Source organism: Gobius niger (genome assembly GCF_951799975.1).
Source record: "Gobius niger genome assembly, chromosome: 21".
NCBI lineage: Eukaryota > Metazoa > Chordata > Actinopteri > Gobiiformes > Gobiidae > Gobius > Gobius niger.
Window position 1 is genome coordinate 7,913,101 of NC_136872.1, and position 17,111 is coordinate 7,930,211.

General features: G+C 42.6%; 1 protein-coding gene across 4 annotated transcripts in view; it reads left to right on the forward strand.

Moving 5' to 3' along the window:
- Positions 1–17,111, forward strand: part of afap1 (actin filament associated protein 1) — a 58,386-nt gene that overhangs the window by 30,676 nt on the left and 10,599 nt on the right. For all 4 annotated transcript variants that reach the window (XM_079579596.1, XM_079579595.1, XM_079579594.1 and 1 more), the window contains 7 exons: positions 1,476–1,604; positions 2,631–2,713; positions 12,040–12,148; positions 12,226–12,437; positions 12,516–12,695; positions 15,984–16,070; positions 16,847–16,922. In XM_079579596.1, coding sequence (XP_079435722.1) covers positions 1,478–1,604; positions 2,631–2,713; positions 12,040–12,148; positions 12,226–12,437; positions 12,516–12,695; positions 15,984–16,070; positions 16,847–16,922 — 874 coding nt within the window. In that variant the 5' untranslated portion in view covers positions 1,476–1,477. The remainder of the gene's footprint in view (positions 1–1,475; positions 1,605–2,630; positions 2,714–12,039; positions 12,149–12,225; positions 12,438–12,515; positions 12,696–15,983; positions 16,071–16,846; positions 16,923–17,111) is intronic.

Consider the following 17,111-nt stretch of genomic DNA (forward strand, 5'->3'; position numbering starts at 1 on the left):
ATGCGTTCAAATGCACCACTAAAGCTCCCCATAATGGTTTTATACCCTATCAGAGTATGTTAACAATGAACTATAGTGCACTGTCTTCGTGCCTGTCTTCAGCAAATACTACAACATCCATCTATACAACAACTTTAATGATCTTTTCTTGAACTGCATAATATATCACGTAATTATCGCTATATCACACAAAAAAAATCATAATGCAAGAAGCCACAAAATATCGGAGACATACAGTAGAGGTCCTTCATCTGACAGATTAATTTTTTTCCACGTTAAAAAAGTGTGCATTTTATATATTGTGTAGAATTAAGTCGCATTCTTTCTCATATCGCGCAGCCTGTAACAGGACAATTATAACAACTGAGTCAAAGGGCCAGATCTTGTGCCTGGCGCAAAGACAGTTTTTGTCAAAGCAAGTTTTCGATCTTGTGCAAGAACAACTTTGCGCTAATGCTTCTGCTGGTAGCCTGAGGGCGTCGCTTAGGGAAAAAAGTGGGTCGGTGACTTCAACGAGCGCTTGCTGCTGCTTTAAGGGCACTCCACACTTTCATGGTTGCTCCATGCGCACACGCCTTGTGTTTCCTTTTTGAGTTGCTGCTCCTCGTGAACACCTCAGTCCAAAAAAGAAGGGGGCGCATAGCAAACTGTCATCAATTCAGCCCCTCCAAGAAACTGTTCCAATAAGATACAATTTCCTTTGTTTGTCCTATATCCCTGTACTTTAGACATTTTTAGTTCGGAAATGCATCAGATTGGTTGAACAGTCCATGTACATGTGCTTACTATAGCGTATATATCTCACGGAACACTCAGTATGCGTTACCCCAAGTAAATATCCCATTCTTCTGGACACTCTCGGCCGTCTGCTGGAGGGTAATGAGATTATGTGAGGAATGTGTGAAAGCAGCTGTAGCTCCTGCTCTCAGCCCGAGCCTGATCACCACACGTCCGCTCACCAGGAGTCAGAGGTGTTTTTGAAAACATAGATAAATGTCTGCAAGAATGTAGGCGGTTCTTCTGATGAGAAATGTGCGTACGTTATCAGTGGTGTCCCGTACTTGCAGTGCGTACAAGGCTTGTTTAGGTTGTGTTAGCACGGGGGTTCCAGCTAAAACGATCTACATTGTTTTATGTCGAGATGTTCTCCGCACAGGCAGAAATGAGCCGTTTCACTTCTGTGCTTCCTGACGCTTCCTCGTACCTCCTCACCCTCAGCTATCACATGTTGACACAACGCTAGACTGGCTCCGAATAGAGTTTGGGAAATCGTCGTGTTATCTCGAGCCAGCGCGCTGATATCGCACCGCGTTGTCAGATAGGGACACATGAACGCCTGCAAACATACCCACATACTTGGACTTTCTGTTGGCACCAGTTTTTTTGATGTTCAGAAGGCTTGCCAGGTCCAAATGTTGTGATCTTTGCTATTTCGACCCGTTTTGAGAGAGACGTGTGTGATGTTTTGTGTGCAGCGATGGAGGAGTTGGTGGGGGAGCTCCGCCTCTTCTTGGACCTCCTTGACCGGGAGTACCTGAGCGCCGGGATCAGGGAGAAGAAGACACACCTGTCCAACATCCTAAACAGAGTCCTGGCCGACAAAGGTGAGAGAGGAAAACACAAGGACGTAAAAAGAATGATGGTCTTGTCTATGAGTGTAGACAAGACCATCAAAATATGTACCGTTATTTCCGGACTTGTATAAGCCGCACATTTTTCCCCAAGCTTTGAACCTTGTGGCTTACACAACGGAATGTCTAATTTATTTATTTTTTTGTCATAATGAGTATTGTGTCATCTTATCAATAACAATGCACCTACATTTAATACAAGTGAGTTCAAAAACACTCGGCCATTTCTAATGAAAGAACGCCGACGTGGGAACGACGCAATAGCAGCTCCAAATCCATGGAGATGATGGAGTGCAGTTCCTTTTGGCCTATATATGTAAAAAATGATACATTTTATTGGTGTGGCTTATATATTCAGGTGCGCTCAAAGTGCTGGCAGGAAGAGCGGCAGCAAAGGCAGAGAGGACTCCTTTGTCAGTCCATGCAGGTCCTGTCCTTGGCCTACATGTTTATACCATCAATGATAAATCACCTGTTCAAAGCAGCTCAGAGTTTGAGAAAAGTCCTTTTGTGTTCCAGACGGGTGTCAGATGATGTGCCACAGCATGTGTCTGACTTAGTATTCTGCAATTGAGATTTGATAAATTGAGGCAGGAAAATAGAAATAATTTTATTGACAACACTTTATCCTCGTAAATGTAACAAAAAAAGTAAATCACATTCATCTCTTGCGCTAAAAAAACGTATTTATTGCAAAAACAAGAAACATATTGAAACACAAGTGCTACAAAATAGGAGAAACAATATGGAGAAAAAACTATTTTAACAAAAAATGTTTAATTATTGAATGATGAGTCGATATAGTAATTATCATGACAGGTATAGATGTATCCACCAGTTGGCTCTCTTGTTCTATTACATTATTCTACTCTATCTTGGTCCAAGATGTCACCCAGAAAAGGAAGAATGTACTCTTTTTCTCACAGTTTGGTTTATTCACTTGTATTGTTACTTTACTGCAGTAAGCTCCGAGACAAATACTTCATCTTATCCTTTCAGAGCCCTGCTTCAAGTCGGAGATCCACAATGGCCTCCCTGCTCCTCCTCAGATGCCCCTGCCTGAGATCCCTCACCCCTGGCTGGTAAGACGGGCCTCCCCCCCTTCTACAGTAAACACCATCACACAGAGATGGTATTCCGGGCAACTCCAGCTCATACTCTGTCATTTCTCCTCATTGTCCTTTAATCAAAGCCACGGCTGCCTTTCGTCTCTTCGGTTCCCTCCTGGCTCCGGGCCCCTCTCTCTCTCCGGAGCCAAGACTCTGTCAGGGCCCCCAGGTGAACGGAGCAAACTGTTAGCGGTCGTCACGGCAACGCTCGGCATATCTTGTTTTTGGCTGCGCGTGACAAAGGGTCTCTGATGTGATTTCTGCACATTACCCCTCGGTCTACATTACATTTGTCAAAAATATGGGCCAAAGTTGACTGTTGTTGATGTGTTGAGCTGAGTGTGTGGAGTTTCCTAGATTTACACAAGGATTTAACAACACAAATCTGACTTTGTACGTTTTTATTCCATTCATAGGGTCTTTCAACTCTCTTTGGGGTTTTATGTTGTATGTTTGGGCTGCACAAATTGGTCATAAAGTACCTGACCATTGGCCGTTTTTCGAAGAGGAACGTTTTGAGCCTTTGTGGATTTTTTGTTTGGAGATTTCCATCAAAAGATTTCATAATAAAAAAGAACTGAAACTGAACACCACAAAGAAACTCCGAGACATGTTTGATGGAGGTTTGTTGGAGAATGTTGCAGTCTCCTCCTCCTTGCTTAAATGACACCGGAGCGTGAACGCGTTCCTCTTGAGCCGTGGCCCTGCCTGTTTGCAGAGGCAGTGCTGTGTGTGACGTGGAGTCCATGTGGCATGTGTTGTGTGTGTGTGTTTTACAGCCTCCTGTAAAACAGTGGGGAGCCTTGTCATGGCTCCAGTATGTTTTCCTGTCACTCAGCCACCAAGATGCTCTTTCTGTATGAACTCCACCTCTACCCTTATGGTTACAATTCTCCGTCTTCCCATGACGTTTAGGTTTTCTACATAAAATTGCCACTTTCCTGTTGTAAAATCATGTTTAATACATTATTCCATGAGTGATAATTAGGAAAACCTCTCCCTGTGTCATCCTTCACATTCCCACTCGGACCTCGGCAGACCTGTCCCAGCTCTGCTCCCTCTCAGTCGCTGGACTTGTGTAAATTATAGCTGACGGGAAGAATCGAGAGAGACAAATGGCCGGCTAAAAACGAAGAGAACATTGCAAAAGACTCAGAAGTAAACTGTGTTTGGTGGTACAGACTGAATTGGGTAACTTTGCAAACTCACTTTACACTTGCATCACACTTTCTGGACTGAATAGTGTTCCTAGTTAGTATAGCAGCAAATAACAAAGCATCAAAGCAGAGAGGGATTTCCTTGGAGGGCCATAATGGAAACGTAGCACTATAAAAGGTTTTACATGTGGAAAGATCAAATGCAAACATGTATGATTAAATATTCTTTAGTTATTGTATCATTTTGAAGGATAAACAGCCTATTTAGTGCTCACATGAATCAACATAAATACTCCTTACAAATCTAAGCACAATCTCGCGGTGTTGAATAAAACACAATAAAACTTCAAGTCTTAAATGACCTTGTTTATGTATGTGTATTTTCCTCCGAAGTTTGGTCAGATATCCCTGGTGTGTATTCCACATCCACATCTTTGTCCAAGGCGAGTTTCATGCCATGTGTCTATGTGATGTCTGCTTTTATTGTACTTGAGTGGGGTTCCCCTACTTAGCGGTTTGGTGTACCACTGGTAAAACATTCATTGACATCAGTAGTGCTGCGTCACTGACTTGGAGGGGAGAACGCAGTTGTCCTGAGAAGTCATAGTCAGATCGATGACAATAACAAGTGAAGTGTGATGCTTTTTCTTTTTGCAGTGGGCTATCAAAATAAAGCATTTGGAAGAGGCATTTTTCACAAACTAGAACACCTATTTTGTGCAGTATGGCTTTAAATGTATGTTTAAATCAGAAAAATACGTCTTCCATTGTAAATACTTCACCGGAGGAGACTTCTGCATTTGTAACTGTAGCTGTTTTTAGCATTAAAGCTAAAGGCTAACGCTAATTTGACGCTAACAAAACTGTCACCACTGTCTGAAATAATTTTTATGAGGCACACTCGGCTTATTTAAATCTTTTTCTGTTTTTTACATCTTTTTTTTGTTCCATTTATGTTAAAATGTTTCCAGGAAGTTGTCATCTCCCTCCGCTGGCTAACAGGAAGTTAGCCAAAAATGTACGCACCTCACATTTAAAGGTACATACGGTAAATACAGAGCTGAAAAATGCATGTTACGTGTTTGTTCTAGTCATTATTGTGACATGTCGAGTCATAGTAAAAGCTGCTCTCGAGGTTTCTAGGGTAACTAAACAAGCAACCACCGCAGTGCGTGACTTAGCAATGACTGCTTTTTGGAGCGTGTTCGTGCTCGCATATGCCCACACAAGGCTAATCCGCGGCCGGAGCCATTCCAACCAAAAAAAAAAAAAAAAATTTGGAAAAAGACTCTCGATGAAACTGAAGCAATGACGGAAAACCTACTTCACTGGGAATTTTCCCCCACTGCAGTGATAGGTTTTACAAGGCCAAGCATTTTCTGACACATGATGTGATGGAGCGGACTTAATATAGCTTTGGAGGACTGATGCAGGATTGCCCTTGTCAGCCTGAATTATTCTGCGATCGCTAATTTAGTCTGTTGTAAAGTGTGGGATTTAGCAACTCCCTCCACAGGATCGAAGCAAAATAAAAAAAACAGGTTGAACGGTCACCAGAGAGCAGTAGAGTGCAAGTCAGCTCTGATATCGCATTTAAAAACACCTTTGAGGAAACTTTTTGTGTAATTGGGTGATTGGTTGCTGATTCCGTTGTAAAAAAACAACAGGCTGAATAGGTGTACAGTATGCTAACGTAGCACATTGATGGTTAGCTACGTGAACATAAACAAGAAACTAAAATAGGTGTTGTTTATGTTAACGTCACATAAACGGTTCAGACAACTATAGCATAAAGAACATACCGCTGCACCGCTGACAAGCCTCTCCCAGCAGCACGTTTTTCAAGCTCTCATTTGTGAACTCGTTGCTCTGACTGTGGCCATCTAGCTTCTAGCTCATCATTTTTTTGTTTTCTTCATTGGAGTAACCGCCTCTTTCTCACTCCCACCAAACTTTGTTTCTGTTGGTCGATTAGCCTGCAGTGCCCTCTAGCAGCATGTGAAATTATATATTTGAATTTAAAAAACAGAAGAAGAAACATCACATATTAGTCGCTCCGGAGTATGTGTGTTTTCAGCTCATAAAGAGGCAGCGTCAGAAACTACTTCTATGCACGAATGAAACAAGATACAAATCCAGGTATTCCTTCGATGAAAGGACACCTTTATGTAACATTGTACAAACACATTTTTCCCCGTTTTTCACAGCAAAACATCCCAATGTATTTTAATGGTGAGAAACTCTATTTGCACCCTTTTGAAACTCGAATGCGCCCTCAGTCAGTTTGTTCTGGAGCCGGTGCTGGTTTGACATCCTGTACATTTGTGTTATTTGAGACCACTTATCCTGCAATAGTTCTGTCCACACCAAACAAACTGGAGTGATGGACAAAGTGCACCGCGCAGCTCTCGTGTAAACGCAGGCTGAATTTCCCCTCCAGGACTCCAACTGCAAAACACTGAAAGCCAAAGTTTACGTAAAGACAATGCTACTGGTTTTGAGGGCCACCAACATGGCAGGCCGATCACTCCAACCCACCAGTGATACCGTGTATTTAGTATAGTTGTGTGTACAGTAGTGTGCGTAAACCTGTAGAAAAGATGCGCCTCGAACTTCAAAGTTTTGTGGAGGAGGATTTACCATGAGGAGGAGGAGGGAGGAAATGGAACCATAATGGAACCCAGACCTAGCTTTAAACATCCTATATTATGCACATTCGCTTGTTTTTGAGCTGTTTTTCCAACTCTTTTTGCATCAAAAAGATGGTAAAAGCGCCAAAACTTGCTTAAAAAGTCTGAATAAAGCATAATCGAGGACATTTAAAGAGAGCGGGATGGATGGACCTCTTAACATTAGCACAACACCTGCTCTTAAATGTAGCTCATCTGGTTTGTTAGGCCCTCCTCGTGGTACCCTGTGCATAATAAAGACTGATCATGATCCGGCTAGTTACAGAGTGTTAAGGACAGAATGAAGCAGGATATTTATTGAGTTAGTGCTGCGTTAGAAGAAGTGGCGTGGGGGTCTCGTTGAGAAAGAGGAGGTTCAGGCGAAGGGGAGTGGGACGAGGTGGAGTGGGACTTGCGATCCAACATCAACACAGATGGAAGTCATTTGCGTCCCAGCCTAAGAGGAGCTGCTCCACATTCTGCCTTAGCCTACATTCAGGAGTGCAAAGATCCAATGACTTTGCACTAAAACACTCACTGTAATTTGTTTCCCCGTAATGTAATCAAAGGTTTTCACTCTACACCAGGAAATTCAATTAAGATGCTTTTCCAAAATAGTGGTGAAGGTGGGTTTGGCCCAAAAGATTGAGAAGAGTTTTCCGTTAGTTATAGATCTAATGTAACTATAAGCAAGGCACCAATTTCAAGGTTCAGGTGCCCGTGTTTTTCCTTCTTTTATGTGCTCTGAATAACATTTTATGGCAGAGCAAAAACGCAGAGAACATAGCCATTAATCATCCTCTTCTGCGCTCTGTCTTCAAGGTGCGGCACTCAAAGCAACGTCAAAGGCAAAACGAAATGTACTCTTCAAACTTTTCCAACAGCCCGTTGAAGGGATTCATGTGTGGCCATAACTCATGACGAGATAAAAAAAGAAATGGTGCAGAATGAACTGTAAACACGAACCAAAGCTTTAAGAGGAGAGGGATTCTTGAAGGCTGAGGGGCTGGGATTGCGTCGGATTGTGTCACACTTCTTGCTCATTAGGAGGATATTGGAGCCAGACCTTGTTCTTTTGGACTCGAACCAAGCGTTGTGTACTTCAATGTGTGTAATGCTGCACGGTTATCCTCCTCCTCGGATCAGAACGGAGATTTATGGGGCTGGGGGGCGTGGAGAGTATCAAAGTGACATGAAAAGATTAGGTTCCTCTGTGCGCACATGCCAGAGGAGTTGGTCGGTAAATCTAAAACCTGCTGGTATTTTTTCCCCGAGATCAGGCGATGTCAACGTGTTCATTCAGTACCTAGCAAGTGCTGTACCCTGGAAGCTGGATGTTATTTTAAAGCCCTGGCCCCATCTCCTCTCCGCTCGTTCCCATATTTTCACTTCATTGTGAAGCGAGAGAAACACAGGAAGCACCCAGCCCACATTGAGTCTACTTGTTGTTTTTCCAAATCAGCCAAAGTGCCCAACGCTAAAGAGCTAATGCACTTCTGCTCCAAAAAGTTGGTGAGTGTCAGCAAAACCATGTATTACCATTTTACCTTTGTATATTATAGAGTTGTCCATCCAACGGCAAGCACTGATGGCTGTTGTGCCAAGGTTAACTGGGGACAAAAGTTCGTCCACATTGGGCGTGCTCAAAGGCAGATGCGTCATTAGCACCTTCACCTTTTGCTCTGCTGGTTTTCATCTCTTCACAGCAGTCTGGTTTCAATTTGTTGCTCTGTACCTTTGTTTGACCTCTCAGTAAAAGCTTTGAAGATTGCACAGAGGGAGGGTTGTCCAGTGGTTGACCTCAGCCTTTTTTTTTTTTTTTTCACAGGTTTTGCTTTTAGAAAGAGATCAACGAATATAGTTATGTTAGAAAATAGTTCTTCTCAACTTGTGAGTGTGTTGTAGTTCAATGTTCCAGCTATATATCAGTTCAAAGGGAAGAATCGTATGAAGACCATCCATAAAAGAGAAAGGTGTTCCTCATGGATCCGCCATCAGACCCCTAGACTTTGTAGATAATGGAGTCACTGTTTTTACATGCGATTTTTAACGCAATACTAAGTAATTTCTAAAATCCCTAGCAGCGGATCAACTTGGCCTTTTTGACCCAATTTTAAGCCACAAAATATAATCAAGAAAAGTGTAATGAGGGAAAATAAGATTGGTAGCAAGGATTGTAGGTTTCCATTATGGACAAAAGTATGTATTAGATAAATCTGTACATGTCTTGATGACTGCCTATAGCTGATGGTGGCCTGATAAACGCTTCAAGTGTTTTGGCTCCCTGCCCTGTGACCTTGAGATGCACATCTAGTGTCAGCTTGTACAGGAAACTGACCAGAGGCCAACAGAAAGCTGCGGTCGTACTGTTTGACTGTGTCAATGTGTGGAAGTGGGAAGAGGGTGGTGCTGGAAAAGTCTCCCACACAATTTTGTCTTTGTATTATTATATATGAAAGTAACCTCACAAAGACCTTTCAACTTTATATTTGAAGGTTGGAAGAAAGTTGGGATACATTTGACAAAGTTTCCGATGTTTTACCTTTTTCTTCTCGATTATGAATCAGACCGTTTTTATTCCACTGTACTATTTATACATAGGGACTCGCATGCGACTTGTCATTAGAACATAAGGATGGAAACCCTGAAGCATCCACTGAATGCAAGTATTTTCAAGGGAATGCTTTAAGTCCACTCACTTTATCCACTCAAGTGACCGAGGGCAAATTCATTTTCACAGCTGTCTGCCTACGCACTGCAAAAATGGATCCTTGTCTTGAATGTTTGGATGTGATTTTGGGGCCAGAAGCAGAGCAGCAGTCAAGCCTCCCACTCCAAGCACTCGGGCCGAGGTCAGGACTCCTCTACCACATTCTAGTTACACATTATGTCTTTGGAATTCGGGCTTTTCTGATGGGACTTGAACGCTCCCGTTTGACATGCAGCTGTAGAGGATTTTGACTTGGTATTTTGGTCCAAGGGAACAGGAATGTGACCATGACAGGCTGCAACTCCCCTTTAATGTTATATTGTTAGGAGATGGTTGTTCATGAAAGCCACTGTTGGCGAGTGGCATCAGCGTTGATGTCTCTATGAAACTGCCAAGACTCAAAGATGAAGATCTGTAAAATGACTAGCAAAGTCACAGACACATTCCGAAAGAGATTTAACCAATGCTTGCCAGTGCGTTTTCATCGTCACTTTTTTGCATAGATTATTCCTATTTTGAGATTGAACTCTTATTAAGGCTAGACTCCTTTTGACAATGATGGGCTTCAAAGCAAAAGCCAGACTTGTGTTTGTGTGCTCGTCTTTCAGCTCTTTTCAAGTGTGTGTGCAATGTAAGCAAACAGACGTCTTCACCTCAGTGTCTCTCGACTTTGAGTCACTGCATAGCGGAGCAATTGGATCACATTCTCTGGTGTAAATGCAACGTGTTCTGCCGCGCTCCAGGGGGAAGGCAAACAATCTGCAAATGCATGATTAGTAGGCTGTTCGTGTTATTGTTACACGGCCCAGGCTTTGGAAAGGAAGCAAAGTCCGAGGTGATACGAAGCGGCAGACTTTCTGTCAACAGTCTCTCGCCATTAGTCTATTTTCACACCCGCGTCTCTAACCTGGAGCGGTTTATTGTTTAACAGTTCGGCCCGAGCTCCCCGTTCATTTGGCCGCTCCGCCTTTGTTTCCTTTTAAACATTTATTCTTCAGGGCTGAGGTAGGGAGGGAGAGTGCGCTGGCGGCGACTCTGGTGTTTAGTGGGCCGGTGTACCTCTGCCAAGAAATGAGTTCATGTACCGCCTTTCCCCTCTAAAGCAGACGTGATAAGGCTTCGACTATGGGCCTGGCTCACCACTTGAAACGAGAGCGATGAGACGGATGAAGAAAGGCATTGACATAAAGGAGGGGGGGACCCATCATCTGAGACGAGAAACAAAGCCCGGGTTTATGAATAGCTGTTGATTTATCGCTCGGATTATTGTCCAGTTGAATCATACTCCATCCCACTTAATGTTAATCTAATGTATTTAACATGATACTTACTGTTTTAGTTGCTACACCACTAAAATGTAGGTGCATGCTTTCTTGCTGACAAAAAAGGCTACTAAAACTGAGACTGGATTGCTGCATATTAAACACTAGGGTGGTCCAATTATTATTGTTATTATTATTACATTCTCTAGATTTGAACCTTGTATTTGGTTCCATATCTGACCAAATAATCTGGGTCCCAATGATATGCAAATTAATTCATATTTAGAGGTTGCATAAGACACTTGAAGTTGCTTTATATACTGTAACATAGCAAACCAAATTTTAAAAAAGGCCATATTGGAATAATTTGTGGTTTTGTTCTGCAAAGACAAACTGAAACTTGCATAAAAGTGTTATTTAGAAAGCCCAGCAACCACTGTGGCTTTGTTGGCATCACAAAGATGTGCCTGTGCTCTTTGACAACTTAGAGTAAGTACTGTTTCTGGTCTTGACTCTTTGTTAGGCAACAGTTGAAGTCTTGAATCAGGTTCATCCGCCTTTCAGCAACATCATTGACAACTTTTCTGGAATGCACAATGTTAGCAGCCTTATGAAAGTCTGTATCAACAGCCCAGTCTGCTGCATTTCTTCCAAGACTAGCTGTTTAGAGAACGATACAGCAGCGTATTACAGGCATCTCCAACCTGTAGCTTTGGAGCTTGGTTTCTTGGTGAAACTGTCAATAAATAAATTACGAACACATTGCACCCTAATCTGCAGATATTTAGTCAAATATAGCCAAGCAAGGGCAAAAATAGTAAATGCATTTCACCACAAGAAATTGGAGGAACTTGAGATTGTTGGAGACATTTTGGAAGATGTTCACTTCATATTTGGAGACACGGATAATGTGTAATATTTTCAAATATCCCTACCTTTCTTCGAGAGGGCACACGTCTTGGCGAAAAAAAGCAATTTCTTTTGACTCTCATGTCACTTTTGCAATAGTCTGTAACGCATAAAGGCATTCTCCTCTTTGGAAGTAGCTCATCTGTGGAAAATTACTGCTCCCTCTTAAAATCAAAATCAAAAGGGTTTTCATAAAAGGAAAGGAAAATGTCCACAGCTTGATCATAGGTTCTATTAAACGTGCGGTCCTGTGAGGTTTTTTTTTTTCATTGGTTGACAACATTTTGCCCACTTTGAAGTTTACTAGTTCTGGCCTGTGTCCTGCTACTTTAGGATCAGCCTCCATGCTGCACTTCACTGCAAAAGCATTTAATTTCTAATCCATTTGTGTGGTCAGATCCTTTCACACATTGACCACTTTTGTATATTTTGCTGACAGATAAAATAAATGAACTGCACTTTCTCACAGCTCTTCAGAATTTTCTGCCAGTGCAAGCTTTTTATTCAGAAACCAAATATATAAAAAATGTAGGGTTATACTTGGTGCTCTATATTCTTAACCCTCTTTTTTTCGTTCTCTTTGTTTTTGTAGCCTCCAAACCATGGCCCACCGCCTTTACCCAGCTCCTCGCTACCAGAGGGTTACTATGAAGAAGCGGTTCCGTTGACCCCTGGAAAGGCACCTGAATACATCACCTCCAGTGAGTGACTATTGTCTTTGCTTTTTTGTATCACTAATATCTCAATTGCTGTCTAAATGTGCCTTATGTCCCCCCAGATTATGACTCGGATGCTATGAGCAGTTCGTATGAGTCCTATGATGAAGAAGAGGAAGATGGAAAGGGTCAAAAGATGCGTCACCAGTGGCCGTCGGAGGAAGCGTCGATGCACCTTGTGAAAGACGCCAGAATATGTGCCTTTCTGTTACGCAAGAAGCGATTTGGGCAGTGGACCAAACTCCTGTGTGTCATTAAAGATAATAAACTGCTGGTAAGTGCCTTGAAGTAGGTTATACACGCTAGCAATGTTTATTTATTTTTGAATATATTTTTCTTTATCTGTCACCAGTGTTACAAGTCATCGAAAGACCACGCCCCCCAAATGGAGCTAACGTTATCTGGCTGTAGCATCATGCACATTCCCAAAGACGGCAAAAAGAAGAAGCATGAACTCAAGATTGTCCATCAAGGAGCTGACGCCTTGGTGCTGGCTGTTCAGAGTAAAGAACAGGCTGAAGAATGGCTTAAGGTGACCGGGAGTTTCTAAAAGATTGACCTTTTTGTGTCTGTTTGCTTTTTCGTACCCTCTCTAAAACTCTGGGTGTCCCTCAGGGCACCATCTTTGGTCCCATACTTTTCTTGCTACATAGTGAGCGAAGTTTTATCATTTGATCCTGTCCCCATTCTTCTATCACATTGACCTTATATTTATTTGTTTGGTTTGTTTTCTTTGCCTTGTATTGATTTGGGAAATCAATATTTTTTAAGTATATTTTCAGCTGGTCAGAAGACGTGTTGGGCCCATAAAAAGTTTCAACAAAAACCTCTATAGCTGGGTCACATTAGGCCGTTCAAAACCTCTGAGCTTCCTATAATTCTTGACTCAAACCACTATTGCATGCAGCTGATTCGATCAAGAGAAATCACACACAACATTTAACATCTGTGGAACACATACTTGTGTCTGGGCCGAAGTTCACGTGGTCCCTCTGGAGATGTTAATCCAGATATTACCGAGCGGCTGCGTGTAAGTTTTGAGGTATTGTACATGTCTAAGAATAGCTATGCTTTTGTTCTTTTGATTGATGTCTTCCTGCGTTGCATAACCCGCAATCCTGCTGGGTTGACTCTGATATTAGGATGTTTAGTTCAAGTTCTCCCCAGATCCTGTCCCTCTCCCACCCACACCTTGTTTCACACTCTGATCTCTTCCTCCAGACACTCAGCGGCTTTTCTAAACAATCCCAGCGGTTGGACATCAAATAAAGTTTAGATAAGACTGATTGGCTTTTAAATCAGCTTCTTTTATTTACCTTTTCGGTATAAAAGTTGCTCAACAGTACCTCCTTCCTGCTCACCTCTGCTCTCCTCTTGGGAATGCCTTGGAATGCCTGGCTCTTGAAAGGCTATTGTGTGCTTAGCTATTTTAAAATTTAGTTTGGGCAAAGGTATTTTCCTAATCGCTTGTTCCTGAGATCCTGTGCCAGTGGCCCTCCCAAGTAGTTTAGCCAACAGCTTTTTGGCATTTAAATAAACAGCTTCAGACTAACTTCTAACCAGTTCTAACCATCAGCACAAAAAAAGGCAATGTAGTGCTAGTAAGCTTAAAAACGTTGCTCCGTATTTTGTGTTCAGGTACGTCGTAACTGACAGAGTCCGGGACAGATGTTGAGAGAGCAGCCCGTCACAGCAATAGTATTCCTAGACGGCCAGCTAACGACGTGTTTATGGAGCGCGCATGTCCGTATGACTCCTGCCCTCATCATGAAGCCACCTACTGTAACCTGGCTTTTGAAATGGTGCTGATATTCGCACATTTGACCATGCGTTGACGGCTCGCTTTCTCCAAATAGCATATCCTTAGAAGACTGCTGTACATCGACTCCCGTCCTGTTTACCGTTAAAGCTCATGAGACGGGAATACCACAGAGCGATGGTATTGTGGATTTAAACATGGTGGTCTGCTCGAGTATTTTAAGCTATGCATGGAAATGTATCTGTAGGTCGAGGCGTTTTCTGTGAAGCGGAAGCCACATCTTCATAAACTGATCGTATCGGCACAGATGGCAGTAGCCTTTGTCCCGTGCGTGAAACATGAATCGTTGTGTTTTTCTTCCAGCCTTCTTTGATATGGTTATGGCACCGCACTGCATTCCAAGGCTGGCATTGATTGATTCATGTATTTTTGGAGCGTAGGTTAGAAAGTGCACAGGGCTGTACAGCGGGGAAAGGTGGGGAGAGACTTTCAGCAAATTCTATACTATTGTTCACATTGTTTTCTATGCATTGTAGACATTCATTTCAGTTTTCAAACTTGTAATATCAATGCTGAACCGCACACTTAAGCTTTTACCCCTTGCCTTAACCGAGCGCATTTTCTCCAGTTCAGCTTTATCCAAATCAAAAAGGTTACAGCCTATAGGCCAGAGTAACGGCTGATTTGAAAGCTACAAAATGTATCTACACAGATGTTTTTCCTCGTACTTTTGTTGCGTTACCATCATCACCGCCTTTTTTGCCACTTTTTCGCCACTTTTTTTGTCACTTTTGTTACTTTTTTGTCGCTTTTTTGCCACTTTTTCATCATTTTTTTGCCATTTTTTTGCCACTTTTTCATCATTTTTTCGTCACTTTTTTGCTATTTTTTATTGCCATTTTTTCATCACTTTTTTGTCACTTTTTTGTCATTTTTTTAACCATTTTTCATCACTTTTTTGACATTTTTTCATCACTTTTTCGACATTTTTTTGACATTTTTTCATCACTTTTTCATCGCTTTTTTGTCACTTTATGGCCTCTTTTGCCTCACATTTTGCCACTCTTTCACCTCTTTTTGGTCACTTTTTTGTCACTTTATGGCCTCTTTTGGTCACTTTTTTGGTTGCATTTTTGTCACTTTTTGGCCACTTTTCCGTCACTTTTTCATAGTTTCTTTTGTTGCGTTTTGGTCTCATTATTATCAGTAATATCTGGCCTATCCTTTTGCCTGGCTGACGTGCAGACGCTGCCGTCCCGCCCTCCGGCCTCTCACTCCCTCTCGGAGCCAAATCCGCGGAGCCGCAGCCTGTCATTTCCCCCGCAAAACCCAGTTATGCCTGGTCCCGGGGCCAAACCCACCGAGCAGCGTGCTTGTGGGACAGGACAGCAGAGTTTAGCATGTGTGTCGGGGAGTGCATTAGCCCACTTAAGGCACACCGCGCTTCATCTGCCGGAACATTTTCCCTCTCCCCGCTGGGGCCGTGCAACACACACCCCCTCCTGTCACCACCGCCGCAGCCTCACGTCGCCAGATCTCCGCTATTCCGTCCCTAGGTCACGGTAATGCACGCTGGCGCCCCGGTCCCGAGCCCTGCAGATCTCATTCAGCGCCATGGGACACTGTTGCATAAGGAGTCCGCGGTTGTAGTAAAACGCGGTGGGATCTGATGCGAGGAGCAGACGGAGTTCACGCCAAAATATAGAAGCAGAGAGCACTAATCTTAAAAGACATCGCACTGTTGTCACAAAATTGAAAATAAAAGGGCGTATGAACCAGTAGGCGATAGGAAGGGTACTTGGAATTTGGATGCTTCAGCATATTATTATTTGGGTCTGTTCATTCTACCTCAAGTGTGGACCATTTAGGACAAATCACTGGGCTATTTAACACTTGACTTCCGCACAGCTAAACAGAAAATATTTCCCCTGCATTAGTAAACGATCTATTGGTTATTCAGTCCAAATAAAGATTCCATTGCAGCAAAGCCTTGCATTTACCCATTTTTTCCCCCTGAATAAAAATAGTGTTTTTTAAATGCTTTGTTTCTCCTGTGTGCAGGTGATGAGAGAGGTCTGTGCAAACGGCCACGTGGAGGTGGATCCCGCACGATCAGCCTCTCCTGTTCTCAAACCGGAGCTAGAAAAGGCAAGTTAATGGGCGCAATCGTATATTTGTTTGTTCTAATGTAATCGCCACATGGGTCCAGACATGTTCGATATGCTCATAGTCGGATAACTCATCTGTACTGATTGTATCGCTACTCGTACTGAAGCTACTTATACTGATCTGATCTTCTTACTAGATCAGCATTAATCCATCCGGTGGCTTAAAGGTCATTAGTTACTGACAAAGCCTCTTGTGGACAGAGGTGAAACGTCCTCAACATCAAAACGACCCAGTAAAGACGAAGAACCTTTGTCTATTTTGTGGCTTTATAGAAACATCCAACTTAAAGCGTGCAAATAAACCTGAAAAATCGAATGCTTGGATGATTTATTGCCTCTTTTTTCCTGATCTTTTCCAAAATATTTACTACCATTTCGAGTCAGCCTGGCCCCAAACTATTTAATGCTTTTATATAGAAAACTCATTATACCTAAGTGTTTTTTTTTTCTTCTTCAGTGTATGCACACTTCTCGTAAAAACGTTTTTCCAAATAAAGCATAACTCCATACGGGCCGTGCGGGAATAGAGCATGTTATTGGCTTTCATTAGCAGAATACACTGGAGCCACACACAGGACCCTAACTTTTGGTGCTGTCTGATGGAAAACGAGCTACATCTGAGGGTCCTTAAATGACAGACCACGCCCCTTTTTGGCAGCACGACCCAAACTGAGATGATTATTATTTATCCAGAACATGTTGCAGACGCCTTGAATGCTTTTTTTTATTTTTTACAAGTGCATTATTCTGTTGCAGAAGGCGTCGTGCGACAGGCCCAGCTCCGACGGCGAAGCTCCTCATGAGAACGGGGTCAGCGAGGGCAAGGAGCAAGGTGAGAAGATTGATGAAGATGCTTAGTCACATGTTTGCCTGACTATTTTTATTTTTGACATATCATGTGGATTAATTGCACACAAAAAAGCAGAGGTAAGCGGATTGCAGAGCGGCCGAAGATGAAGTGGTGATTCATGGCCTGGCTCGTGTAAAGCCTTATGTAATCCCTGTAAAAAGAAGTGAGGTG